Raw genomic sequence first — 27,650 nt, forward strand, 5'->3', positions numbered from 1 at the left:
CGACGCTCACCTGAGGGACGGAGAAGGCCCGCAGCGGCGGGGCGGGAAGGGCGGGATCGCAGGGCGGCGAGTACGGGTGTAAGGGGGCGGCGGCCGCTGGCGGAGGGCACCGAGGAGCCCCGTCCTTGCGGCCGCCCCTCGCCCCGCGCCGGTGCCCGAGCGCCGGGGCGGCGCCTCGGAGCGCAGCCGGGCGGGACCCACGCTCCGAGCGCCGCCTCGCGGCGGGAAGCGTCACAGCGGCTTCTCGCCGCACGCCGGGAGTTGTAGTCGGAGCCGCGGCCCCGGAGCTGCCCCAGCGCCGCGGACGCCGCTGCTCCCCCCGGCAGCGCTGCGGGCTCCGCACCGCGACCCCGCGCTCCGCCTCTGCGGCCCGTGCCCGGAGCGCTCCTCGGCGGGAGGCGGCGCGGGCGGGCCGGTGCGCGCCTGCGCGGGAGGCGGCGCCGGGCGGTGAAGTTGGTGGGAGCGCCGGTGATAAAATGGTAGGTTGTGCGAGCCGGGGGGGAGGGGAGGCGGTGAAACCGGGGAGGGGGAGTTCCGAACGACCTCCAAGCTCCCCCTGGGCTGGCGAGCTGAGCGATCCCGCACCTCCCGCCGCGCCGAGTCCCATTGCCCTGGCCGGGGAGGGGGGCGACGGTGCCAGGCGGGGGGAGACGAGCGGCGCGGCGACACGGGGACGCGCACCCCCCGTGCGGAGTCGCTCTGCCGCCGCCTCCTCCGCCGGGCCGGGAGCGGGGAAGGTCACTGGGGGCGGCGGGGGAAGGGAGGGGCCGGGCGTCGCCGCGGCTATTTCGAGCGCAGGCAGCCGGCGCAGCGCGTACCTTTCCCTTTTTTGGGATTAGGGCCGGCGGGGCAGGTCACCGGAGCTGCGAGTCCCTCGCTCCCACCGGCCCTTCCCCGCCGCGGGGCGCGGCAGGTGCAGCCTGAGGCGGTGGGAAAGGTGCGGTACAAATTCCCTTGCCGGGTCGGGGTGGCGGGGTCGGCCGGGGCTGTTCTGGGAAGGAAGCGCTCTCACGGTGCCTCTGCAGCAGCTTCAGCGCTTCCCTGGGGTGTGCGGTACGGTGTCATAAGCGCTGGGAGAGGGCTACCGAAACGTGACTGAGCTGTGCCTGGGTGCGAGGTGCGCATCCTTGTTCGGGTGCCATCGGCGAGGAGTCATGCTGGAGACGGGAGTTCAGACTCGTCCCGGCCCCCCGGGAAGCTGCGCGGGTGCCGCTGCCCGCTGCAGGGCACTGGCCGCAGATGAGCGGGAGGAACTGTGCTACGTGGCAGGGTAGTGGGCTGCAGAGTCGAGTGTGTTTCTTATCGCTTCAAATAATTCAGTGTGTCATTTCGGTAGACACGAAGCTAGAAAATATCCGTAAATGCCTGACGTTAACTAGGCTTGCAAGAGGACATGGGGTTTGCTTTGGCGTTGTTGGCACAGTGCTCTGTTTTGAAGTGATTATCGCTAAGTTTGTCGCCCAAAAGAAGTTTATGTAACTGAGGAAGATCTAGGTGCAGAGGTTCCCTTAGCTAAACCTTCATGAAAATTTGGAGGCAGGCTGGAGCTTGCAGCCAAATTGGTTATTTACTTAGCAAAGTATGTTGTAGTTACTTTTTGCTTGTTTTCCTTCCCACTGTACACATTTTTTGTATAAAAAGAAACCCAACGTGTTTCTTCTTACACTAAATTGAAAAATCTTGTAGGAAAGACCAAAATCCTTACCTTGTTTATGTGATGTGTTTCTTGTGTCAGGACCATCTATAGTCGACATGTCACTGCCCATATGGGTACAAGTGATAAAAAAGTAAACTGAAAGGTGGTCCCGTGTTTACTGCTGACTGGATCAGGATTAAGTTCTCTTTTAAGAGACCAGTAAATTTTCCGTATACTTGATGATTTAAGCTGTAGTGGGGAATTTAGACAAATTTCTCAGCTTAATTGTTGGCCCAGAACATGTGTTAGGTATGGTTTAACAAAATTGTAAACTACAGAATATAATAAAAAATGGAGTTTGATTTAAGCAATCTCCTTCTGCTTGCAGCTTCATGTAAAGAATAATGTTGAAATATGTTACTGGCAAATTTTCTCCCCATAAAATGCCCATTCCTACCTCTCGGGTATTCCAGAAGTTTAGGGGTATTGTATCAATATGGTTGCTGCAATTGAGAGAAACATCATATTAGTTCCTGTAGACCGCTGTAACAGGCTTTTTTGTTCTTTAATGTATTAGTAGTATAAACATATTTTTCAGAGTTTAATTAAAGTTTTAGATTACATTTATAACAATCTTATACTCTCACTGTAACATTCATCAGTCTCCGATACGTCTGCTTCATCTATTTTATTTTTGTTGTATGTCTTCTGTTGGCAATGTTCTATAACATAATTATATGAGAAATGCTTCTGCCTTTTTCAGCTGATGACTTTAAATTATTAAACTTTGTGTTGTTAATTGTTGCTAAGAAAATACTAGGAAAACTCTAGGGTATTTTTTTTCCATGTACGAAGGACTTATACAGAATTTGAGAATCTATGAGTTGCACCTTTTTTATTTTTTTTTTATAACCACTAGGCATATCTTTCAGAAGATAACCATATTATACTATGATGATACTTGTGTTTACTGCTGTTACAGAACAGAAAAAACGTCAGCGTATGTGAGCAATAAAGCAGAAATACAAGTTTGTTACTGACAGAATATGTGCTGCTAAAAGTGTGTATATAGATGCTGTCATTTCAATTTTCAGAAGAAAATGCTGTCTATTTAACTGCAGAAGAACAAGGCTTTGTCTTCCTGTAATTCTGAAGTGAAAGTTGTCATCAACAAGAAAACTAAAACCTTTAAAAGATAGGCATTAGTAGTAGAATGCTGAAACAAACTTCTGGATTAGCTTCATTGGCTTTCCTGCTTCTTTTGCATCCCAAAGCATAAGCTTAAATCATCCCAGAAGGACAAGGTCCGCCAGTTTATGGCATTTACCCAGGCTGGTGAAAGGACTGCTATATACTGCTTAACACAGAATGAATGGAAACTAGAAGTGGCAACAGACAACTACTTCCAGAATCCAGATTTATACTACAAAGAATCCATGAAAAATTCAGTAGACAAGAAGAAATTAGAACAATTGTATAATCGATACAAAGGTAAGGTTTTGGTTGTGGGGGGATTTTTTTGATTGGTGGGCTTGGGTTTTTTGATGTTGTTGTGGATTTTTTTTGTTTTTTTCTAAATTATGTTGTGTGAGGAGTTTTTCTGCTTTTCCCTCTACCATTTTTAAGGAGCTTTAAGAAAAGCTCACTAGCTTTTGCATCTCCAAGTGTGTTTGCAGTAATAAGAATGAAAAAAGGTTTTAAATGCTCTTAATGGTCTGTACACAACTTCTGTAGAGATTTCTGTAGACTTCAAAAGTAGGAAATTAAACCTATAGTGAGGAAAAAGTGTCAATTGTCAAATATGGTAGCAAAGTTTATTATTCAGCTTCCATGATTTGTTGTCAGTGGCTGCTATTAAATATGTGTATGATGTTCCTTCCATGGCAAAATAATACATACTGGTCTTATGCTAACATTTGGGGAAATTAATTCTGTTCAGAGACAGTAATATTTTTATACATTAAAACAAAAATTTTTCAGATAACATTACAGCTAGGAGTGTGACAAAACAGTCTAATGAGGAAACTCAAGAACTGAAAACTACATCCTTATTTAATTCCTTCATGCTGCCATATTACAGCAAAAGTGATGTGCCTTTTCAGAGAGGCTTGGAGGGAAAACCACAGGAAAGTGGATTAAAGGCAGAGTTGCTTCTTTTCCAGGTTTTATTTTACATCACTATTAAAAAGAACAACAAAAAAGAAAAGATAGGCATTTAAATATAAGAATGTACATGATCCAGGTGACAGTGCTTGCTGAACTATGGCCATGTGACATGAGTGTGTGCATTGTTCATGTTGGAGCGATGCAGGCTGGAGTCATTGTTAGCTCCTGTTGAAATCCATACATCTCGTGTTTTAAAACATGAACTTTTAGCCACTACTCAGCTATGATTTTATGTACTTTTCTAATTGAAATATATGGCATGCTTTTTATACAATTTATCCTGGTTTTATTATATTGTTTCCACCATTTTTATTCCTCTTTACATAATCTATTCTGTTTTAAGTATGGGGGTTCTTTAATACTTCATTATTATGTGGGAGTGAATTGTGCAGGGACAAAGAGGCAGCAGTGCTATAGCATTTCTTTGTGAAAACAAAAGCCCAGAGACAAAACTCAGAGAACCATGTTTTGGTTTATATATGCATATGTGTATGTTGACATATGTATATATATATAGCATATATATATGAATCTTCTCTTTGCTCCTTGAATGTCAGTCTTGGAGATTGCTGGGTCAAAAATACGTATTCAGATTGATAAATGCTGTTAAGAATATCTAAAATGGAAAAAGATCATCACAAATGTTATTTGTTATTTACAAATTCCTAGCAGGGGCAAACTGCACTATCTGACTTTGTGAAAGCAAGTCTAGCCAGTTTATGTCAGTGTTTTAGTTAGCAGCACACCTTTGCAGTTCTGGCACTTAAACACTGAAGTTGTAAACATTAAAAAGTTTCATCAGATTTGACAGAAGACTATAAAAGTTTTGGTTAAGCACCTTTTCTTTATTCATATCTGGCTTAAACCTGAGTCACTGGTCCCTCAACAGTAAGGGATTCCTTTGTTCTACAAGGCCTATACAATATTGCACTGTACTTGAAATCTGAGATAAAATGTCTTTTTCTGTGCTGTTTTTTCTTAGTTTTCTTACCTGTTTATCCAGCAACTCTGTCAAAACAATTGCATTTTTTGTTACTAATTGCATGGATAATGTGAAATATGATAGGGATGAAAAGTCTTTGTTGAAATCCACCAGAATCTTTTCACTGGTTTCAAGACAGTGCACATCTAGCCTTCAGTTCTTCAATTACTCCCCAAATACACAAGAAATATGTTATATGTGTCTTAGAACTAGTTGAATAGATATATTTACTTGTTATTTGGGGTCAAAGGTCCCTGAATTATACCATAGGTGTAATTCTTTGTTTAATGGGTATAAGTCTGTTTGCCAAATTAACTTCCTCTCTGGAGTTTACCATTTTTTTCACTGTAGTATTGGCTGGAAAAGTAGAAGAGAGCTTAAGAATTAAAATAAAATGCAAAAAGTTTTATCTAGGCTTGATATTTTTTTTTTTTTTTAAATCATCTTGTTGGATCAGGACTTAAAAATAGCATGGTTGAAAATTGTAGCAGTTTAGGAAGTTAGTTTTAAATCTTCTCAAGGGATGCTTTTCTACACAGCCCAACTTATGATATTGAAATGTCTTTCTCTCAAAAGCTAGGAAAGACAGTTTGTAAAGTCTCAAGCTCTGAAAACTACAGGTGTGGATCTCATTTTCTTTTGTTTTCATTTGGTTTTTTCTTCTCCAATTATTTAAGTTTACATGCAGGAGGTTGTTTGTTTGGGGGTTTTTTTGAGAGAGAATTTTGTTACAGAATTATTATGAGGCATCTACTGTGATGTAGGTAGTTCAGAAATGCACTTCTGACATTCAGAAAGGTACTAGTGGGGAAATACTATGTCTCGCTTGTTCTAAATTGTATTAATTAGCTTAAGACTGTTATGGTAAGGCATTATTTGAACAATGTTTTGGTGATTTTCCTGACTTAGAATTAAACCCCCAGAATGTTTAAATGTGGTCTTTAAATAGATACAGTAGATACCCATATGTCACTATCAGGAAAAAAAAAAAAATCTGTGGTCTTACGTGGTAGGTGTGTTTTTGCTGGGCTTGATTTTGGGTTGCTTTTTGTTTTTAAGCTTAACACCTGCTGACCAATATAACTGTGTTGTACATTTTGTTTATCACCCTTACTATTTCTAAATGTAGGCAGCATCTCCTGAGTTAATGCAAATCTTTTATAGAGGATTGGGAGGGAAAACAAAACTATTTTGTTGTTAGCAGATAAGTTCAGGAAAAGATGCAAATGAATTTCTCTGTAAGTGTACAGAATACTTAATCTGTTTACTGATTCACTTTTAAAATTACCTAGACTTCAAGTGAAAACATTTGTGAAGGTTATCAAAAATTGAATACCTGTATTATGCAGCACATCAGAACTGTCAGATGATTATTTCTTAACATGTTTTGTAAATAATTATAATTCTCCTCTCTGTACTTTGAACTGCAGATCCACAAGATGAAAATAAAATTGGCATTGATGGGATTCAGCAGTTCTGTGATGATTTAAGCCTGGACCCAGCCAGTATCAGTGTTCTGGTTGTGGCATGGAAATTCAGGGCAGCTACTCAGTGTGAATTCAGTAAAAAGGAATTTGTTGATGGCATGACAGAGTTGGGGTAAGTATCTACTTCTGCATAGTTTATAGTGTAAGGCCTGAACTGTGTTTCTGCTCAAAACATTTTCAGATAAATTGTGTGAAGCTTTACAAAGCTGTTGAGGCCAGTGCCAAGCTTAACAGGTGCAAAACGTAGTGTCTTGTCTTCCTTGAATTGGTGCTTTATTGCAAAGCCTTAATGACCGCAGTAGGGGGGAAGCAAAACAATTTCTACCTGTACAGCAAGGGAGTCAGATGAATTCAAGTATCTTTTTATGTAGTTCATAGTAAACATATCCATATTTGTGTTAAGGATTTGAGTTGGGGCTCCTGCTGTTAAAAACTGAAAGTCGCTGGAGGTGTGTGAAGGGAAAAAAATTTCGCTATTGAAGCAGAAAAGAAATAGGAAAACAGAAAAGAACCTTCAATTCTTTCCCTTGCTATCAGCAAATGGACCCATCTTTCTTTTTGTCCGTTTTACCACCCATACTTTTGTCTCTTTTATCCTAGATACTTCATTTGTACAAAATACCTATGAGGAATTGAAATAAAAACTAGAATCTTGGTAGTAGAAAAGATTAGTCCAACTGTGGTGTAACTGATAAAAATTTCCTTCCTGGATTATGGAGCTGTTCTTGATAACAAACCTTGAACATTGCCTGTGTTTACCAATAAAGCCAAGCATTTATCATCATAAAATAATATTTTGTGTATAACTTTTCCTTGCAAGAGGAGCAGCATTTCTAATATTTAGAGATGTCAAAATAACTTACTTTTTAACAGATTGCATTAAATGGGTGGATAAGTACAGTTTATTACTTTTTCATGTTTTTTGTAGGTAAACAATTTCATTTGGTCTTAGAATGGCACCTTATCAATACATTTCTGTGACAGACCAACTTCTAAGAAATGTAGTGGTTGTTTCTTGAGCAGAGATCTTAGCAGTCTGATGTTACTGACCTCCTCAGTTACTGATTTTTTTTTTTTTTTAAGCTTCCATTTTTAGGAAATTATGATGAAATAACTTTTGATACCACTTTGTTCACTGCTTTATTTTGTCCCCTTGGGTAGCTTTGAGTAGAAGTGTACTAGTTTGAAAACAAACCAGTGGGAGGCACCAAGTCAGAATAACAATTTAATGGAAATTAAAGAAAAGGGGAAAAAAAAGGTAAAAGAAAACACTGTCAAACTGACAGAGTCAAGGTACAACCTGACACCCTGTTAGGCAGGGTGGTGGTAGCAGTCTGGTAGAATGGTGGCTGCAGTCCTCTGAAGCGGTGATCCTGTAGTAAAACAGTCTGCTCTTCCTCAGGAAGTCCAGTGATGGCTGTGTAGCTCCTGTCCTCTGGAAATCCAGTGGGAAGCCCGTGTCTCTGGTGTTCAGCCTCAGATTATATCCACGATGGGATGCTTGGTTCCTCCCTCTGGGTGGAGCATCTCACAGTGGGGTAATGAGTCATGAGGCCAAGTGTTGATTAGGCTCATTAACAGGAGATAGTCCGGAGGGAGTTATCTCTGAGTCAGGCGGCAGGACAATGATGGGCAATTAACAGAAAGATAGTCTGGGGGGAGGAGGCAAGGAAACACTGCCCCACCTGATCTCAACAGCTGATGGGGATGGTAATAGAATACACTGCAACCCAGGACAAGAAGTTACAAGAATAATTATGATTTTCTAACCACAGACAGAAATTAAGTGCTCATGTTATTATACTAAAGGTTGCCAGCATTTTTTTTTTCCCATGAAAGTGATTAAAAGAGGTTTTGCTAAACCCGTTGTGACTTTTGGCTTGGATTTTGTTTTGAATTTGATTGTCACATTTCTGCTGTGTTCGTTTGACTGTCTCTGATAGTTCCATAGCAGTCTGTGATTTTTATCTCATTCTGCTCAACACATGCTAAACTGTTCTTGGGAGTATAATATGGTTGTGCCCGCTTGCCACAGCACTTACTGAGAATTTGGAGTGATGTTGTTACGTACTTGGAGGCACAGTGTCTGTGGTTTTTAGCAATGAGCACAAGTGAGCATTCAAATGGAAAGAAATTCCCTGAGGCTTAGATCCCATAGCATCTTTAGGATGCATATGGGAAGGTATATTTGTTGACTAGATCAAGTCCCAATGAAATTGAACTTCTCATTTGAAGACCATTGGCAGAATTCTTTCTTTTCTCCACCAGGTACTGCTGGAGGCCAGAAAGGTACTTACTTTTATCTATACCATGCAAGACAGTTAAAACTGTACTTGCATTTTATGGGTGTTGTTATGGTTACCCATCCTTTCATAGAATTTTTCTGGAATCTTTAGAATAAGTACAAATATTTAACTATGGAGAACTTTCAAATACACAGTGTTAGTTGTGATAGCTGCTTCTTTTGAAACCTGTTTGCTTCGCTTTGAGTTTCTAGGTACAATTCAAGATACTGGTAATGTCCTGTAACCTTGAATATTCGTTTGATGCCTTGTTGTGGCAGAAATGCTTTCCCTTTTACAAATGTGTCTTATTAGCTCAGGTGTTTTCACTGAAAATGCTTCGGTGGTGTTATTCAGGGATGTGTTTCTGTTAAAATTTCAGTAACTTGGTTCTGTCTTAGCTTACCTGTGCCAGGCTGTTAAATAGTTTGCCAGTCTTCAGGCTATCATTCAAGGCTCATTTTATTCCTAGGTTTCATTCTCAAGTGTTCATGTAGTGTGAAGCTCTTTATTTAGGAGAGCAGGGAATAAGCAGTGTCTATCTAGATTAACGCAAAGCTCACACACTTGTGTTACAACATCTGTCCCAGGAGAAGGAATAACAGAGTTCAGTGAGGTTTGGGTGTTCTTTAAGAACAGAATAGCATCTGTTCAGAAATTCATAAAGATACAGAAAAGAAGTTAAACCATTGAATCCTGTTTGCATTGTGTACATAATGGATGCCTGTCTACAATGTTCCACTTAAAATTCTTTAGTAAAGGCACATGAGCATTTATATTTTTCAGAATGCTATCCTCAAAGACAATCTGGTTTTATCTTAAACACTGTTTTGTTTTGCTCTGAAACTAAACTATAAAAAAGGTGGGGGGAAAGTAGAAAGAAATTTTAAATATATGAAAATAACATAATCTCTTTTGAACAGGTGTGACACCACAGAAAAACTAAAAGCTCTATTGCCAAGACTGGAACAAGAGCTAAAGGATCCAACAAAGTTCAAAGATTTTTATCAGTTTACTTTTAACTTTGCTAAAAACCCAGGACAAAAAGGTCTAGGTAAGTAGAAAAAAAGTGAGGAAATATCTGCAGTCAGTGAAGTCTTCCAAATGGTTCCAGTACTACAATATTCTCATTGGTGATTGTATAGTAAATTCATTATTGATTTCTTTCACTGACTTCTCTTTCCCATCTTCTTTCATTTAATCTCTTCTTAATGTCCCCTTGGTACAGATAACTTAATGGGGTTTTCTGCCAGTATTGACATTCTCTCACCTCTTGTCAAAAGAAGTTCGTGCAGTTCTTCAAGACCTGTCAAATTTTATTTTTTTTAAATACTGAGCTAGTGAGCTCTGTGTGTTAACAACTACTGAAACAAGAAGTCCGTATCAGCTCAGAAGAGGGAGAAAACTGACAAAAGTTACTCTTCTTCTAAGAATTTTTAGTTTTAGCTCAGTTTTTATGTAAAGTTTAGGAAAAGGGTATTATGGACTTGGTTTAAAACTAGTGAGTAAAAATAAGCATAGTTTATAAAGCATTAAACTATTACTCTTCATAAAGTTTGAGATTTATCCCAATCCATGCCTTGTATTGCTGGAGTAAAACAGATACATTATTTAAATTCCTTTTTTATTTTTTCTTCAAATCAAAAATCTCTAGTTTGTGAATAGATGAAAAAAATAGTAAGGTGAAATCCACTCTTTTCAAATTTATGTCCACTTTCAGAAGATACTGCGTAGAAAGGAATTAGTGTTTTGCATATAGAATAGCACTTTCCCATCATCACTGTTTTTTGTGCTGTGGGTGAGAGGAAGTGGTTTGTTGGTTTTTTTTAGGGTTTGGGGGTTTTTAATGTTTTTTAGCATAGCCACCTTAAATCTATGTCTAAGTTACTTGAAAAGTTGGTAAATGTTTTTCTCAAGAACTGCTGGGAGAGCAGAATATTGGTTTAGACCTCAACCAGGGGTATCTGTTCCCCATTCTTTACTTTGAATAATCTCTCTTGTCTTCCCTGGTGCCCTGGTGTCCTTTTTTTTTTTTTTTTGACTATGGACAACTTCTAGCTAGTTTATATTTGTCTTCTTTTTTTTTTTTTTTTAGCAGTTTCATTTTTCATTTCATTTGTCCCTCTCTCATGGCTCACATGCCACTTGTACTGGCACAAAAATGAAGAAGTCTTGTAGTGGCTCTGTGAGGTTGGTTGGAATTCCAGTCCCTTAGCTTGTCTTCATTAACAAAGATTAGTACTTTGAAATTGCAGGAAAGGTAAGTTAGTTACAGCTGAGGTTGGAATTTATGGGATACCTAAAGAAATACTACAAATAGCTTCCTGTTTTGATTGGATCAGTTCCAACATGAAACTCTTGAACTTGGGCAGTCAGTACATTTCAAAAGCTTTTCACCTAAGCTTGTATGAAGAGTGGATGACGTCAGGCAGCCCAACCCAGATTTGGAACTGAATGCACTTTTTACTTGACATGAGGAGGAAACTTACTTGTTTTCCATTACTTCTATTTATTCAGTATTGGGGGTCCTTTCATTGGTAAATCTGTCTTACCTGTTGTGTAAGAAAGGTGTTTTATTGCCAAAAGTACCGAAGTTCCTTCTTGGACTAAGAGTTGAACTATTAACGGGAGAAAGTAAGGAGTGCAAAAGCTGAAGTAAAGCTTAAACTGTAGGATGAATTGATGAGAGCTGTTGCTGATTTCAGTTTCAGGAATTTTAGTGATTTTGATAATATATACAGTCTCTTAATTTCTAGTACTTAGTTCTTACATGATAGTATCTTGGTGGCATTTTTCATCAGACTTTTTCTGGTTTTGATAAGATGATTCTTGACAGTAAAGAAGTATAAGCAGATGCCACTGTTATTCAGTGGAGACCCCATATTTCTTGGATCACCATAGGTTGAGTAGAAAAAAACTGTTGAGCAAACATACAGACTAATGTGACATTTTTGAGTGATTGAGGCCAATGATAGCTTACCCAAATAAAAATTAACACTGTATAGGTTTGGAGTTGGAATCTTTACAGGGAATACCATCATAGTGGAGCAAAGAGGTGAAGGAAAAAAGTAAGTTTACAGGTAGGTGTTTGTAATAACCACAGAAGGAAGCAGTAAGTTGTAAGCAAGGAAAAAAATCCAAACAGTTATTTTACTGGAGTGTCTATATGAGCTAAGAATTCTACTTGCTTCAGCTACATTTAATACAGGTTTAGGTAGTTGGTTTGTATTTTTATTTTACATCCTCTTCTCTGTATACATTTATGTATTTTCTCCTGGAATGAGAACCTTTGCTCCCTCTCTCCAGGGATGTTTGGTATTTGTGTCTAATGACTGTGTGCCCTATTGTCAAAGAGATTCGGGAATTGGTATCAGCCATGTACAGAGTCTGCTTCTGTCTTACTCAGTTTGGAGCCTTTACTTTCATTAAGTCCAGATACTTAAACAGAATGAAGAATTAGTTTTTTTACCAACTGAGCTGGTACAAATCTGGGCCTAGCTGTGTCTAGGTCATCTTACAGTGATGGCCTCTCCTTCTTCCCCACATGCACATTAGATGACATTCAGTCAGTATAGGATGCTGCTTAGCTCCTGCTCAAGCTGCTTGCCTTAAAGTCTTTCTGGTGAATTGTAACTTGGAGACTGAGAGGTCAGTAAGTTTGTCAAGTAAAGGATGAAAGTGCATAGTTTTAATGAATGAAGTGGAAATAATCTAGGAATTCTTTCCTAAATTTCAGTTGCAGAATATTTTAATATGATTTTTCTAGGGTCTGAAGTATTCAGTGCTTTTTCTTATTAGTCTGGGAGCCTTTATCACCAAGTCTGGTAATTGTACTCATTGTTTAGGGGACTGATCTGTAGGCTAAAACAATGTTGTTTGATTCTTGGATATACGCATCACCTATGAATGCACCTATTTCAAAACTCAGCAAGTTTGACATAGTGACAAATGAGGAATTTGTATTCTTAACAGATTGTTAGTAGAAACCTTTTATAAAAGAAGACGTAATTAAACCCCTTCTGTTGGGTCCTTCAGGCTGAGTGCTAAGGCATCTTTTTTTTAAAAGAAGTAACTCTTGAAAATAGAGCTTGCTAGAAATGAGGCTGTGATAGGCAGACTGACTTACACAATTACTTTTCATGTTTTCTTGTTTGTTATCTTAGCATATTGAAACCACAAGAAATTAATGAAGTATCTCTAAAATGTTCAAGCAGCAATGCTTTGATTATGAATCATGTTCATTACTCCTTCAGTACATTAATACATTTCAGATTAATTTTTTTTTTAAATCTATCTGCTGTTTTAAGAAGTGATATGCAACTTCTTGTCCCCTCTCCTCTGAAAAACGTGAGGAAATTGTGATTTATGGGTTCCTTTTTAATAGGTGGTCTTTAAATTTAAAAGGTAGAGAAATACTTATGTAGTGTATTCCCTTGTGCTAGACAGGATCAACATCTACCAAAACCACTCCTTGCACATGCTTTTCTAACCAAATGCTCCGTGGTATGCTACAATACATACTAACTTGCCTTTTCAGTTTCAGTAAGTATCAATAAGATTTGAGGTCTGATTCGTAATGGTTCTCTGGTTGAACAAGTTTGAGAGCCATTGCCTTCACAAAATAGAACCTGAAATTTTTGATGGCAGGTTTCATACATCTTTGTCCATGTTTGCTTAAACCTATTGTTAGATTTTTTTTTTCTTTCTTTAGCATGTAACATAAATCTCTGTTTCTAAATTTTCCAGTCAAAGTAAGTATGCAGAATACATTTCCTTAAAGTGAGTAACAACTTTTTACATATTTGGCATGATGTATGCCAAATACATATGCCTTTCGTCTCTGGACCGAGTAAAACCAACTACCCTGATAAATTTTATCTTCTAGCTGATACTGGAATTTTGTGTTCCAACTCTCTTTTCCTTTGCAATCAAATTGATCTGATTTTCTCTTTGTCTTGTAGTACCCAAACAAGCCAGATACCTTCCACTTGTCTTAAATATTTTGCTTCTTGTTTTGCATCCTTTTGAGTGTTCTTAAGTTTGATACTGTCTGCAGTTTGCAATCTGTTTTACTATTGGGTTTCTGTAGCACTGCAATGTACCCAGTTAAATCTAATCCTGTATTTCTGCAGTTGATTACTCCCACTAGCAGTATGACTTTGCACTTCTTTTTAATGAAATCTTTCTTATTTACTTCCAAGTGGTTGTCCAAATAATTTTGAATCCTAATCCTGTCTTCTATCATGTTAGACTTTTTTCAGGTTTTTTTTAAGTTGCAAATTTAATAGAAGTTTTCTTTGTTGTATCATCTGAGTTACTTAAGTATTGGGCAGTGTTAGATACAGGACTGACCTGCTTGGATGAGTTACTTTCTCCCAGTTTGGCAGGGAATGACTGAGGTTCTTCCAGAACTTCCTTGACCTTTATGAAGTTTCAAACATGGTAGGAAGCAGTTTGAGATCGCTTCAGCATACTGAGGTGAATTTCACCATATCTGGCTTCGCTTTGTGCAGCAGTGCTTGAAGACTGAATTTCTGAAAGCTTTTTCTGAAATAACTGTCAGTTTTTATTGAATCTTTTTGCTTGGAGCATAGCTTGGAAAAAAATCTCCACGTGTCCCAGACTTTTTTTCTTTCTGGAGTTATTACCAGCAGGACAGTATCTTTTATCACACCAGCTGCCATTTATAAGATGGGGAGTGGGAAGGCACAGAAGCCCTTCTTAAAGTTTTTTTTGGTCATAGAAGAATTTTGATGATACCTGACACAGCTGTCTTCATAATTCATTGGGGATTTTGCTCCAGGAAAGTGTTCTTGGAGGGTAGGAGTGTGTATGTAGTTTTGTGTTTTATTTATTTTTGGAAAAGCCTGTCCTCCCTTGCTTTTTAATTTCTTCTTCTCCATTTTCCCTCAAAACCAATGCAAGAAATTCTGCCTTTATGTAATTAGATGGGAAGGATCCTCTCCAATAAACTAAGTTACATCTGTTCTGTCATTCCCTAAAATAGACACAGAATTGAGTACACCAATACTCATTCCTAGAAATAGGACTGCCTTTTGTAGGAGTCTCTTTCCCACAGTTCATGTGGTGACAGTAGGGAATTTTTATTTCTCTTTGTATATGCTGGACTTCTGTTGCTATAGTCTCATCCAACTCAAATGTTGGCATTTACTTTTATTAGCTCAGTATTATCAAGTAGAATCCTTCAGTCTGGACACGTGCTGTTTAAAGAAGTGAAAGTAATAGCGGTGCCCCAAGGTGATATCTTGTGTAAGGAGTGAGATGAAGGAGGCAGAAGCTCAGTGCATAAGATCTGCCTTGATGATCTTTAATCAGAACATCATTTTCTGGTTAATGTTGCTCAGCACCCAACTGTCAAGTGTCTTTCAAATACATCTGAGTAGATTTGATCATTATCAAAGAAGACAATGGATGCTTATAACTTATGACTCTCTAAGTGGTGGACAAAATTCAGGAAAAAAACCTAGCAGGGTTTCAACACAGCAGTGCCATCTCAACGGCTGCATGTTGGATCTGGCGTACATAATATTTAGATATATTAAACTTGATCTGCATTTTGTCTTTATATATTGAAGGTGCAGTTTATGAGGTTACCTTCCTGGTTTGCCAGGACACTTTAAAAAGAATTATTATGGATAACTGTGATTCTGTCTTTAGTCTGCTTTCTCATGTTCTTACTACTGGATATAGTACAATAAATATTTATTTTTTGCATGGTGCAGATTTGGAGAGGTTTATCTTGCCTTTTACTCCCAACGTTTAGCTTTTCTACTGCAGTCCGAATGAAATTTTGTATCTTAGTTCTTGTTGGTAAGTGTACTAAAAAATAGGATTATAGGTCTTTTGTCATGTTGTCTGCAGAGCAGTTCAGATTTCTAAGGGCACTTTGAAGCTCAAAACAAGGCCTTATCTTTTTTTTTTTTTCCCCTTCTTTTTTTTTGAACCTGATGCTTGCTGTGATTCTCTTACTGGGTCTCCCTTTGACCCCCAAAAAGACATGCTCAGGAGTTTGTTACAGTTTGTTTCAGCCCCAGGGAGGAGCTTAAAGCATTCTTTCATGATCTTCACCTTCCAACATGGAAACAAAAAGCCGATTTGGTCCTTCATCACTTCTTTGTGATCCCTTCGTCTGCTTGCTGGCTCAAAAGGTTGTGCTTCCTTCTCTCTGCCAGTTGCCTGGGATCAAGCAAGAGATGAAAGATGAGGAGGGCATTCAGACTTGAATCAAATATTACCTCAAGACCAGAAGAACGACTATCTTTGCATCCGGTATGTGGACTTCAAGGAGGTTTCCTCTCCTATAAGCAGATGAGTATAATGTACTCTTTTTTAATTGAAGCAACATCAACTTTGGCTTTTACCATAGCAGTATGGTAAGATTCTTTGAAGAGATCTTTAGACATTAGGGAAGGATATCTTTTCTTTGTATTTTGTTTTCTTTTTTTACTCCCTCTCTCCCCAGCCTAGTTATCAAGATGTCCTCCCCTTTCAATGAAGAATTAGATTCGTAGGCTATTGGTAGGAGTGAGTGCATGGAAGAAGTTGAGGAAGGTCTATAAATGAATTTTACATTTATTTTGAAAGAGGTCTGTGAATGCTGTATTTTAGGTGTTCCAGTGACCTTGGTCTGTGTGTATGGTTCTTGCTTTATTTTTGTTCACATTTTCCATGTTGAAAATGCCAGCAGTTTGAGAGAAACTTGGTACAGAAGAGGTTCTCTGATCAGTAAAAGTGTGGCATAACTGCCAGTTCTAGTAATGCCTCATTGATTCTTTTACTCATGTTTGGACCTTGTTTGGGAAATGTATGTCCAGTCAACTTTGAGTCATCTGTTGTAGTTTATCTGAATTGTACGTGGAGAGATTTGCAGAGGCAAAAGGATTTTTGAACCGGCTACAATCAGGTTCATTAGGCTGCACTCAAAACTGGTGTTCAGACAGCCTAAATCTAACTTGAATTCCAAAGCAGCTCATCTGTTTTTGTGTAGTTAATGCTTAAGGTGATAAACATGAAAGGTTCTGCATGGAATCAGGCTGCTTCAGCATGGCAGATGCTGAGGCAGAGCTAATGAGCACAGCCAGACCCTGCTCAATTCTGCAGTGATTCCTGCAGTGCTCCTCTGAAATCCATGTGCTGTGCTTTACCATTCCTCCTGTCCGCCACAGGCACTTAACTGTGCGTTATCTGTCCCATAACATAGGGCATTGGGAAGCTCTTTTCTTACACCTTTGCTGGGATGAGTGGATCCAGCTCAGCTGGATCCTGAGTTTAGCCATGATCTGTATCTGTATCATCCCCCTTACTTGTTTTTTTTCCTTTCTGTCTGTCTCCTGTGGGGGAGCTTCCAGTTGCAGCTACAGGCTATTTTGCTCTAAGCTTTTGGCAACTCAATTAAGTGGGTTTGGGTTTAAACCTCATGGTATTTTCTTGTTATTTTGCTGATTAGGAAAGAAGAAACTAATTCTTGTGTCTGTGTTCTTAGCAATTTGGAGGCCAAAGAAGACTCTTAAAAATCATTTAGAAATGAAGAAACAAGGAATTTATTAACTCACTGGCTCTTGCAAGTATTCACTTGATGCTTATTGGTCAGGCAGTGTGATAGTCGTGTTGTTGAGACAGATTGACAACAGTTTCCATTGTTCTTACCTCTGCGTCAGTTTCAACACAGTGTTGAAAAGTTATAGCAGTAATTCAGGTGAATTAGTGATAATACTCTATCAGTTTCAAACATGACTGCATGAACAGATCTTGTTGGTAGGGCAGACTGAGAGGTAGAAAGCTCTGTTTGGCAGACGCTAAAAGTAAGTGCTGCAGTCCCAGAGGATGGTTTTGGCACAGCAGGTCTAAATGAACTGCGTTTCCTGTTCCTCAGAAATCCTGCTTTCTAGAAAATTCCTTGCTATTTGTTGATTTCTCTTTTTGTTTTCACACTTCCTTGATTTCTAGTGTGCAGTGACTTCATTGCCCTGGTCCAAAATCATAGCAAAGGCATGAGGAACTTAATTTGATTCTTACTTTTTTCATGCAGCAATCTAATAAAGATTTTTTTCTTTCTTAACAAGATCAGCATTTGATCAAATCTTAAAAGCAGACACAGGCTGTATTTCTCCTTCTGCATTAATTGTGCTATTTGTTATCACTTCAAGCTTTCTGTTCAATCAGGATAGAAAAGGCTGAGGTTTTTTAAAAACAAGTTTAGAATGAGGTTTTAATATTTGAAGATAAATCCTACTGCATGTAAAATACTATTTCTGGTTAGGAAAAACTGATTGTTTAAGGGTCTGCATGACACAAAACTCTCAGTAGATATTGACACTGAAAATATTTTTGGGTTGAAAGGAAAGCTCAAACTACTGTATAATGTACAGTATATGATGTGGTATTTTTATGCTGTTTTTTAATCATTTGGCAATTTTATGCTTTGGATATGAACATGGATGTTAGCAATGAAGTCTCTTTTAAACTGGTCCTTGTCTAGGTGTTTTCTGAGATCCATGCATCTTTTTCTGTTTATAAAATTTACATTATTAGTCTGTAATGTGGGTAGCATGTATTTTGGTACAAAAAAACCAGCATATTTTATAGTTGTAGTTTGATTTCTATTGTAACAATGCCTTCATATCTATAGAGCATTGAAATAGGTATTCCTAAGACTGCCTAAGGAATTTTTGCCTTGCAAAAGCATCTTCCTGTGGGGATGCAGAACTCTGATGGCATAAGGGCTTTTCTCTTTTTTTACTGTCTATCAGTGGAGCACTAATTGTAGCAGATACAGTCTCCACAGCATTACTGTTTATTGATACTACTGTCAGCATGCTAATGTTGAATTTGAACCCTGTAACTAGGTCTTTCCTTTAAAGCAGAAAAATCCTCTTTTTTGTCCTCTGGTGCCAAATTTTTCAGCCTGGGTAGGGAACTGTCTTCAAACAGAAGTGTAGCCGTATCCCCTGGGATTGTAGCAAATCTGAAGACCTAGTTTTCTCACGTACTTTAAGACTGCATAAACTGGCACCACTACCAAGAGTGATAGTCCCATCTAGTCCTTGTGTTCAGATAACACTTGTGTTAGTCGATGGGTTTGTGGGATTACAGTGAACCAGATGAAGAAGATGGATTTTTTTTTTTTTTTCTTTTGGCAAATTTTATCAAGAACAGAACTTTCCTCCTTGTGCCTGTTGATAAGAGCAGCTCTGATGTGGACCTGTTCCAGCCACTACAGAGCAGCATTCTCAGTGGGATATGCATTTGTTACATGTTACAGCAAATAACTTTTGCATCCTTGTGCAGGGGAATTCATTGGCAGACGCATGTACAGTGTCCCTTAAGTATCAGCTTTGGATAGTATTTCACATGCATTGTGTTTAATACAATTTTGAAATAGTCAAGTTCACCTTAACATAACACTGACTTTGACAAAAACCAAGGAAGTGTTATCTCTTCTTTCCCTTTTACCTCTTCTTTTGTGGCACCTTTAATCATTTTTGTTTCCCTACCTGTACTTTCTTCCTTTTTCCAAGGAATATTTCCATCAGAAGTATAAACTTTTCAACTATTAAGGTGTTATTTCTTCAAAGCGCATTTTGCTTAAAGTTGTCACTTCAATGTCGCTTTAAAAATTACAGATTTGCAAGGTTTGCTTGGAGAGGTTGAGTCTTCATAAAGAAGCCTGAGTGAATGGGATCAAAGCCAGCTACTTCACAGTGAAGTTTAGCAACTGTTAAGATTTTAGAAGTTTCTCTTTTTTAATTCTTTTTGCTTTTCATTTGGGATAACAGATAAGAATAATAAATCTGCATATCTAAGCAGCAAGTAAATGCTATTAATTACTCTCTTCTACATATTTTTTGGTGAAAAGTGAGCATGGTGGCAAAGACAGGAAGAACTGAAGTATTAATTTTTTCTGTTTTTTCTTCTTGTCTCTGAAATCATGAGTTCTTTTACTTAGTTTGGATTAAAATGCAGGAGACACTAGGTTTTTCTTCTAATTGATGTTTATTATTTTCTTATCTTTAGCACAGCTGCACAGGGTGTGCTTTCAAGTTAACAAGGTGGAAAATGTCCCCGAGTTCTAACTTTCAAGGCCTTTTAAAGTCCAAATCAACCAATTATGAAATACCAAGTAATATGTTTTTACTTATAATCCAGTAACTATCTATTCATGACCTGCAGTGCGGGTTTTTTGACCCAATAACAGAGCACTCAGATTTATGAAGAGCTAATCCACACCCAAAATCCTCCATATTGTTACACGTATATATTGTTATATCCCAGATATAATAAATTCTCTAAACCCAGGGTTCCAACACTGAAGGAAGTTTATTAGAGCATAATTCAAGTTCTGTACTGAAGAGCACTGATCATAGTAGGACAAACACTGGCAGCACTGTCCCTGTATAGGCAGGTAGAGGCATATTGCATTTCTCTACATCTTAACTGCTGCACTTCATCCGGGCCGCAGCCCTGTCTGAAACAGGGACTCTAGGGACATGGCTGTGTTAAAATCTGGAACATCACTTTCAGACATGAAACTTGATTTGAGGTGACAGAGCATCCTTTGTTTTGTAGTGTGATATGTGCAATTTCAAAAGCTGCTCTTATTTCTTGGAGTGCCGGTCAAGCTTCTGTCTTGCATGCTATCACACTACTTTCTCTTGAGCTTCGCGTTCTCTTTACGCTTCCTTTACCCTGAAAGCACAAGCTGAAATATTTCTGTGGTTTAAGAAAAGCTGTGCCTTGTTTTGTGGTTGCCCAGCAGTAATCATGTACTTAGTGCTGTTACCTGTGGGAGCAAGCACCACAGCCATTAGGTGTTGTGAGCTGCTGAGGATGAAAACAGGCCTTCAAGGAAACATCCTTTCTACCCTTAAGCTGCATCTAATGTCGCTCCTGCCTTTCTGCCAGAATATGTGGCTGTGCTGCATCTTCCTTGAACCCTGCTCTCAGATCACTGATCAGGATACAGAATGAGGGCTGCTTTCTTAGACTTGTATTTTCAGTATTGCTTATAGGGGTTTGTCTATTGAACGATTCCAGAAGAGAATTATTGCTGTAAGGAGTTCTGCAGAATCCTAATGCCGCAGACAAATGACTTTTTTCATCCCCTCATATCCTTAAATTACCTTCAAAGTCAAGTGTGTCCAAAATGTGATAAATTAAGAGGAGTTGACATCTGTGGATTTAAATGTTTGTTTCAGTCAATATTTGCTATGTTTGTGTATGTGTGTGTATATTTTTCTTTTGGTTTGCAGACAAAGTTATCCATAAGTATTTTGTTCCTTTTCTGTAGATTGAAAGTAGCTTTAATCTGTAACTGGTGGATGGTGACAAAAATATTTTGGTTTTATTGACTTTGATGTTCAATACAAAATTTATACTGTTACTGCTTGTCTTCTACTTTTTGGGTCAGGGAGAGTAGAAAACAATTCCTTATAGTTTTTTTACTGATTTTAAAAGAATGTTATTCATTTGTATCATAATACACTAGATGTAGCATTAATAGTTTAACCATGAGGGCTTTTTTGCTTATAATGTGCTTAATATTTACATGTTGTTTTATCTCTTACAGATCTAGAAATGGCAATTGCATACTGGAATTTAGTCTTGTCAGGAAGGTTTAAATTTTTAGATCTTTGGAATAAATTTTTGTTGGTAAGTATGTACTTTATTCCTTACTGCCTGTCTTATTCCCCTGTAGTCTGGCTTTTGTTGGCTGTGTGCTTCCAATAAGAAAAAGATAGAATATCTCTATACTTCCTTCAAACTTGTTCCTTTTTGAACACTGATATAAAATAGTCTCAAATCAAGCCAAATTAAATCTTCTCTTTATGATTTTCTAATTGAGAATAATGCAAAAAGATGCAGCAAAGTGATAGTGTTCTGGTTGCTTAATCCTGTATCCTCCTACTTAGGAAAGTTCCTGCATGAAAGGAAGCCATGATTGTAGATGGAACTGGTGCTGCTAATTCTCAAGACAGCTGTGATTATTGTCAACCATGTATTTTACCATGCTCTTGTAAAAGACCTGATTCACTCATCCATGTTTCTACATTTGCATGTCTATATAATTACAAAAAACAATGTTACATAATATATAATTTATCTTGATTTTCTTTTTATCTGTAGTTTAGGAGAAATAAGAAGTCTTTCTGCATTTTTGTCCCGCAGTGCTTAATAGGGAAGGTGTACACTTTTTGAAATATTTTTCTGAAGTTTTTTTCTAAATTTTTAGGCAGTATATTTATTTGAATCACTGAATAATGTACCAGTTTCATCAAGAGGACTTCTGAAAACATTTCATATTTTAACTGCCTTAATACACTTTAAGACATCCAGATTCAGATCTATAGATGTAACTGAAGAAAAATCTGCAATTTATAACCTGGTATTAAAGTGTGTTACTTCAGGAGAAATATTCAACCTGAATTTTTAGTTCAGAAGAAATATTTAAATTAAAAGATTTCAACCTAAGAAAGAAGCAAGTTGGAACTCTTTCAGATGGTTGGGTTTTTTTAGGTTATTGGTTTTGTAAGATAAAGAAGTTGAAGAAATATTTTTGAAATGTGTATTTCTGTATATGTCAATATAAAATACTGCTGTGGAATTTGAAAGTAGTTTGGACTGAACAGTACTGTTTTTCCTCCATACAGGAACATCATAAAAGATCGATTCCAAAAGATACTTGGAATCTTTTGTTAGACTTTGGAAATATGATTGCAGATGATATGTCCAACTATGATGAAGAAGGTAAGCAGTACCTGAATATCTTCAAAAGTTGGTACAGCAGAATTAAAATACTGCTATAAATTAACAAGAGAACGTGTTGTTACCTCATGTCCTAATTTGTTTACCCTTAAAGTTTCGGCCACAAATACAGTGTCATACTTATTGCCAAAACAGTAGTGATAAGGTTAATTAGTTTGCTGTAATTTGAAAACAGAAGTAAAGATACAGTCACACCATGATAGAACACACTACTTGAATGTGTTATGCTACAGACCTCTCAGTGAAACAATGTTTTGTACAAAATTTTTGCTAACTTATATGCAGTTTACTCTCTGTTACTAATTCTGTTTTGGAATGTGTGCAGAAGTAAGTCCTAAGATACAAATGGCTATAATAAGAATGCCATGGTTTTGCTATCAACTAATGTTTAAATTTGTAGTGTGCAGTTTTATGCTTTAAATGCATTTTGGTTGTCTTAAGAACTATTGCTGCAAGAAGAGACTCAAATGTGGAATTTATTAGTTAGGTGCTTTTTTCAAGTATTTTATTGTGTTGTGCATGTTAAAGCTAGACTAGGCCAGAAATCAAGATGAGCTTCTAATCCTTTGCATTTATAGACTACACTATTTTTTTGCAGATAATGGTAGGCTAATTTCTCAATTGCTTGACTTCTCTGTAGGAGCGTGGCCTGTTCTAATAGATGATTTTGTGGAATATGCACGACCAGTAGTCACAGGAGGAAAACATAAAACTTCCTAACCCCAGATTTGTCAATATGGACTAAATGAACTGCACTGGGTAATGAAGATTTGTTAGCTGATAACTGTGCACATTGGTGCTGGTTTCAGTGGTCGTGATGGACATTCTGCAGACAAAGCTGAAATTCTTCCTTTCTACCTAAAGAAAATGATGACTGATGTGTGGACACTTCAAGAACAAACTCAGAAGATAGTCCAGGCTGTTTGTAGGCTACTGGCTTCAATTATTCTACTGGTTGTATCATATAGGATGTAGATTTTGCATGATTTTATACTTTGGAGAAGTTTAACTAGAGGCCATTTTATTAAAGTTTTGACAGCACAGCATGCCATTCAGTTCATAATCCAAAGTGAACACCAGCAGTTACATAAATAAAACTGTATTATATTGTACTTATATTAAGAGCAGTATTTGTGGTATATAAATTAAATCCCTAAATAAAACTTATGCAGTATGTTGTATTTTTATAAAGGTTAGTTCTGTGGATCTGTCCTACTATAGAATTGTAAAAAAAACCCCAAACCAACAAATGTATGCTTTTTTTGTTTTTAACTTGTTGCCAACATTTTAAATTTGTATTTTCACGTCCTGGATGTATACAGTGATTACATCCAGCCTTTTGTTTTCTCCCAATGAATTTGACTTCGTCATTATTCTTGAAGTGCTTGGACATGTAACAATAGCATTGCTGAGGACAGGCTGCTGCTCTATGCGGTGATGCAACTTCAGCTTTTTTTAGTAGCCATTTTAAAGTAGACATTAAACAACCAAAGATGCTTTTATAATTCATTTTTGATTATCATAATTCAGTTAGTCTCCAATTATGTGTTTTATTTATTTTTAATAAGGAGCTGGTAGAATATGGATTTTATTTGTAGCTTGAAACATATCATAAATTCTAGCTAAATGCAACATAGTTGTAAATTCATTTCCTGGCACTTCTCATGGAAAATAGATGTGAATAAGCCCAAAGACTTAACTAGTTGGCTTCCATGTTGGAGAAATAGTTAAGGGTAAGGAGACTTTATATTAATGATTATAAGTATTCATGCCTGTGGATGTGTTGTGCATTCAATTGTATTTATTTAAGGGGAGAAAAAAGCAAATTAATGCAGTTTCAGTGATCTCAAGGCTGGTGAAATTGGACCAGTTTCACCAAACCGGAACTTGTTCAGTCACTTGCTTCTCCCCTTTTGCCAGCCACTGATTATGAAGTGCACAGAGGTGTCAGTCTTCTGTTTCTCATCAGTGTCTTCTGATGTCTAAGCACAAAAAAGTTTTACCAGAAACTATTCGGCATGTCTTCGCACAGGGCTCTTGCAAATGCTACCTCATCAAAATGAGTTTGTCATAGCCACTGTAAAAGTTTGTTAAAATGAAGAGTTGCTGAAGAGTATGTACAGCTATGATCAATATATTTTCTGTATTTAAGGCTGAATAGATTCAAGAATTTTGGATAAAATTGTGCATTAAGTTATATAAATTATATCTGTTTGGATAGTTGAAGTGTTGCATGACAGCATACTATTTTATTTTGTAGTTGCCAGGGTATAAAAGCTTACAATATTCTCTTAAACTCTAATATTTAGAGTTTCATACAAGCAGTCAGCTTTCATTATGTCAACACAACCTGCAAGGACAAGTGTACATGCTGCATACAGAGACTGCCTTCATTCTTCCACTTGATGGAATTTCAGTTGTGCATGATGCTTAAAAAGCAGGGTGAGGGAAAATTTGAACAAATTAGCAAATTTTCTCTTAGTAAGAGCCTAGCACTCAAGTTAGAAATGCCCTGTGAATGATTTGTTACCAATATTTGTCTTTTTTTTTGTGAGTGCCAGCCCTGGCCGAACAGCCGCCAGATGTCAGCGTCTGAGCCTGCTGCTGCCTCGCGCTCCTGTGCAGAGATAACCACTGAGGTTGTGCCAAATTACTGCTTTCTCACTCAATCTGTTTAGAAGGGCATTTGTGTACATAACTCCAGGTATTCTTCAGAAGTCAACAGAGAGCTAGAACTAGTGTTACGCTCTTTTAACTGCATTTGATTTATCTATGCCTCCTCCCCAAAACAAGCCACTGCTGTATCTGTCCCGCAGGCTTTGCAGAATGTGTAACATCTTACAGCCTCAAGTGCATTTACCTAGCCAGAAGTAGTGGAATGCTAGTTACTCACACAATTGCCACTTAAAATATATAGATATAATATAACTGACCAGAAGTAGCTTAATCTTTTGGTATGTGATGTAACTGAAGTTTCATAGCACTAGAGCTTGTGAAACATTTGCTCATGATGAGAGCTCCATCAAATCATTCTGATTCTACCTTTTAAAATAAATAGAGCATAAAAAATGCATGTGGGTTGAGGGGTTTTTTTCTTGTTAATCTGAGCAAGAAGGAAGGTGCTTAGCCTAGGATTCAGTGTGTGTACATATACATATATACACATACATATATATATATGTATATACATGTATGTATATATATATACACACACGCACATTTAAACCTCATTCTTGTGCAGATCCTTCATGGGTGACACCTTCCAGCAGACAAATACTGGGCAAAATACTCCAAAGATAGTTGTTCCTTGTCAGCCAGCTTTTGAGGTTTGCTATGCTTTTCCTTGTTCTTCCCGGCCTTCTACCCATTTTAAACCACATGTGCTTTTTATATTCCCATACATAATAGCATGGAGTAACACCTTCACACTTGAACAGTCATAAAAAATGCAAATAAACTGCTTTCACCTTACAGATTTCTTACCTATTTTAATCATTTGCTGCTGTCCACAGTTCCACTTTACAGGGTACTCTGACTTCCATTTTAAGTAAGCTGATACAGTGGTAACACCCAGGCTGCTCAATTTGTAATCCTAAATGGTACAGATGTCTTCAAGTTGTTCAGTGCATACAGTATTACTTCACAGATATGCTGTATGTATTTTTAAACTTGGTGCCAAGTTGTTTGGTTTGAAACTGAGCCATAGGATTTGTACTTGCCAGTTCTAAATTTAAATGTAATTTATCATGTGTGTCATGCCAAGGAGAGCAAACCTGCAGGCATCTGCTCATTCAATGCACCTGGGAGATTTGCTGCTGAGTAAGCTGTACGTGTGTGTTTATTTTGTGGCAATGGAAAAAGGAATAAATGGACTGTCAAAGGATTGAAGTCAGTCATGTGGGCTGTCTGTATGGTTTTTGTCAGCTTTCTGCTTTGGAAGTCTTGGTCTGGTGGGAGTTTTTTTGTTGTTGTTTTTTGGTTCATTTATTAGGTTCTTGTGTTATTACTCTATCAGCCAGAAGAGGGTAAGGATGCAACTCAGTAGTTTTTATATGGCCTTAATAAATGTCTGGTTTGGTCATCTGTGTCACAGTTAAGCTTTTAAGAAGCTTGGCATGTTTAGCTGCAGTACTGTATTCACTGCATGTGTCTGCTGGTCACCAAACTCTCCACAATTTTTGTCATTACTTTGTGCTGGCAATGAGGTTTAATTGCCAGAAAGTGTTGTTCAGTCCTGGCTCTGAGCTCTGTAGGAGAAGCAGCATGCTCAGAAATCTGTGCAAAGACCTTCAGAGGTATGCATTCACCTATCATTAATTCTCTTCTGAAAGTTTAAGTTAAAATAAATAAGTTGTCCTCTATTTTCACCCAGCTGCCATCCTTCTCCAGTGCTTTCACCAACCATGGGCTGCTTTGGTGTTGCACAAGTTTTGTCTTCCTTTTCCTGTGACAGTGAAACTGCAGCTGCTGATATTTCAACCATGGCAAGCCTTTTTTCTTTCAAGTCTCAGCACCAGTAACTTCCCTCAGGTGATGCCAGCCAGCACCTTGCTCACCAAAAGGCTCTTCTGAAAGAGAAGAAGTGTAATGTTTTTACAACCATGAACTTGTTCAGCAGAACATGTTTTCTGATCTTCTCCTTATCTACAAAGTGCTGGGTAGAACTAGGTGACAGACCTCTAAAATTAACTTTTTTGTTCTAAACTGTTGACAGAGGGATCTGCAGCTGCCTCTACAATCACATGCAGAAAATACTGTATTTCAGACAAGTAGTTGCAATGTTCACCTCTTAATGAGAAGGGCTGGGGAAGTTTAGGGGCATTCACATTTTGATTGAATATTGGGATACTTCCCCTTGTTGGTGCATATACTTGACCAATTCCCATGGGGGTTTTTTGTGCCTCCTTTTCCAAGCAATGAACTACTCTATTGTTCAGTGAATCCTGTAGGTTTCATATCGTGACAGCTTTCTGTCAAGACAGTAAAGAAGTCCATCCTGTGGTGTTAAAGGATTCTTTTTCCTTCAAGGCAGTGGTATAAAACTGTATGGAAATAATTCATCTCCATTGCTAAAGAATTGAGTAAAACCAGTTTATTTTTTTCCTGTATCTCAATGAATGTGTTTTAAAGGAATGATCCTGATGCTGGAGTAAAATCCTTCACTTCAAGATTTGTAAAAATGCAACTCTGACAGAAGTCTGGCACTCATCTGGTATCAATGCTGCTTTTCCAGGATATGGCGCTGTGTCCTTTGGATGGATGAACTTGGAATCTAGAGCGTTTCTCTGCCAAGTGTCTTTGAATGGCAAAGGATC

The 27,650-nt window shown here is 38.1% G+C and overlaps 2 protein-coding genes across 7 annotated transcripts in view; one reads left to right on the forward strand and one right to left on the reverse strand.

Moving 5' to 3' along the window:
• TMCO3 (transmembrane and coiled-coil domains 3) overlaps positions 1 to 622 on the reverse strand; it is a 33,986-nt gene extending 33,364 nt beyond the window's left edge. For all 3 annotated transcript variants that reach the window (XM_048327441.1, XM_048327461.1, XM_048327472.1), the window contains exon 1: positions 11 to 622. In XM_048327441.1, the coding sequence (XP_048183398.1) occupies positions 11 to 607 (597 nt within the window). In that variant the 5' untranslated portion in view covers positions 608 to 622. The remainder of the gene's footprint in view (positions 1 to 10) is intronic.
• On the forward strand, positions 380 to 26,227 carry DCUN1D2 (defective in cullin neddylation 1 domain containing 2). Of its 4 annotated transcripts, none has more exons than XM_048327486.1 (7): positions 380 to 479; positions 2,911 to 3,127; positions 6,215 to 6,383; positions 9,477 to 9,607; positions 21,140 to 21,222; positions 22,221 to 22,317; positions 22,976 to 26,227. In XM_048327486.1, the coding sequence occupies exons 1-7, from the start codon at positions 477 to 479 to the stop codon at positions 23,053 to 23,055; spliced, it is 780 nt and encodes a 259-aa protein (XP_048183443.1). In that variant the 5' UTR covers positions 380 to 476; the 3' UTR covers positions 23,056 to 26,227. The 4 variants fall into 4 exon arrangements, with proteins under 4 accessions (XP_048183443.1, XP_048183453.1, XP_048183462.1 ...); XM_048327496.1 differs by having other exon boundaries at positions 409 to 479; positions 2,731 to 3,127; XM_048327505.1 differs by lacking the exon at positions 380 to 479 and adding an exon at positions 818 to 937.
• Positions 26,228 to 27,650: the final 1,423 nt, after the last annotated feature.

Source organism: Corvus hawaiiensis, chromosome 2 (genome assembly GCF_020740725.1).
Source record: "Corvus hawaiiensis isolate bCorHaw1 chromosome 2, bCorHaw1.pri.cur, whole genome shotgun sequence".
NCBI lineage: Eukaryota > Metazoa > Chordata > Aves > Passeriformes > Corvidae > Corvus > Corvus hawaiiensis.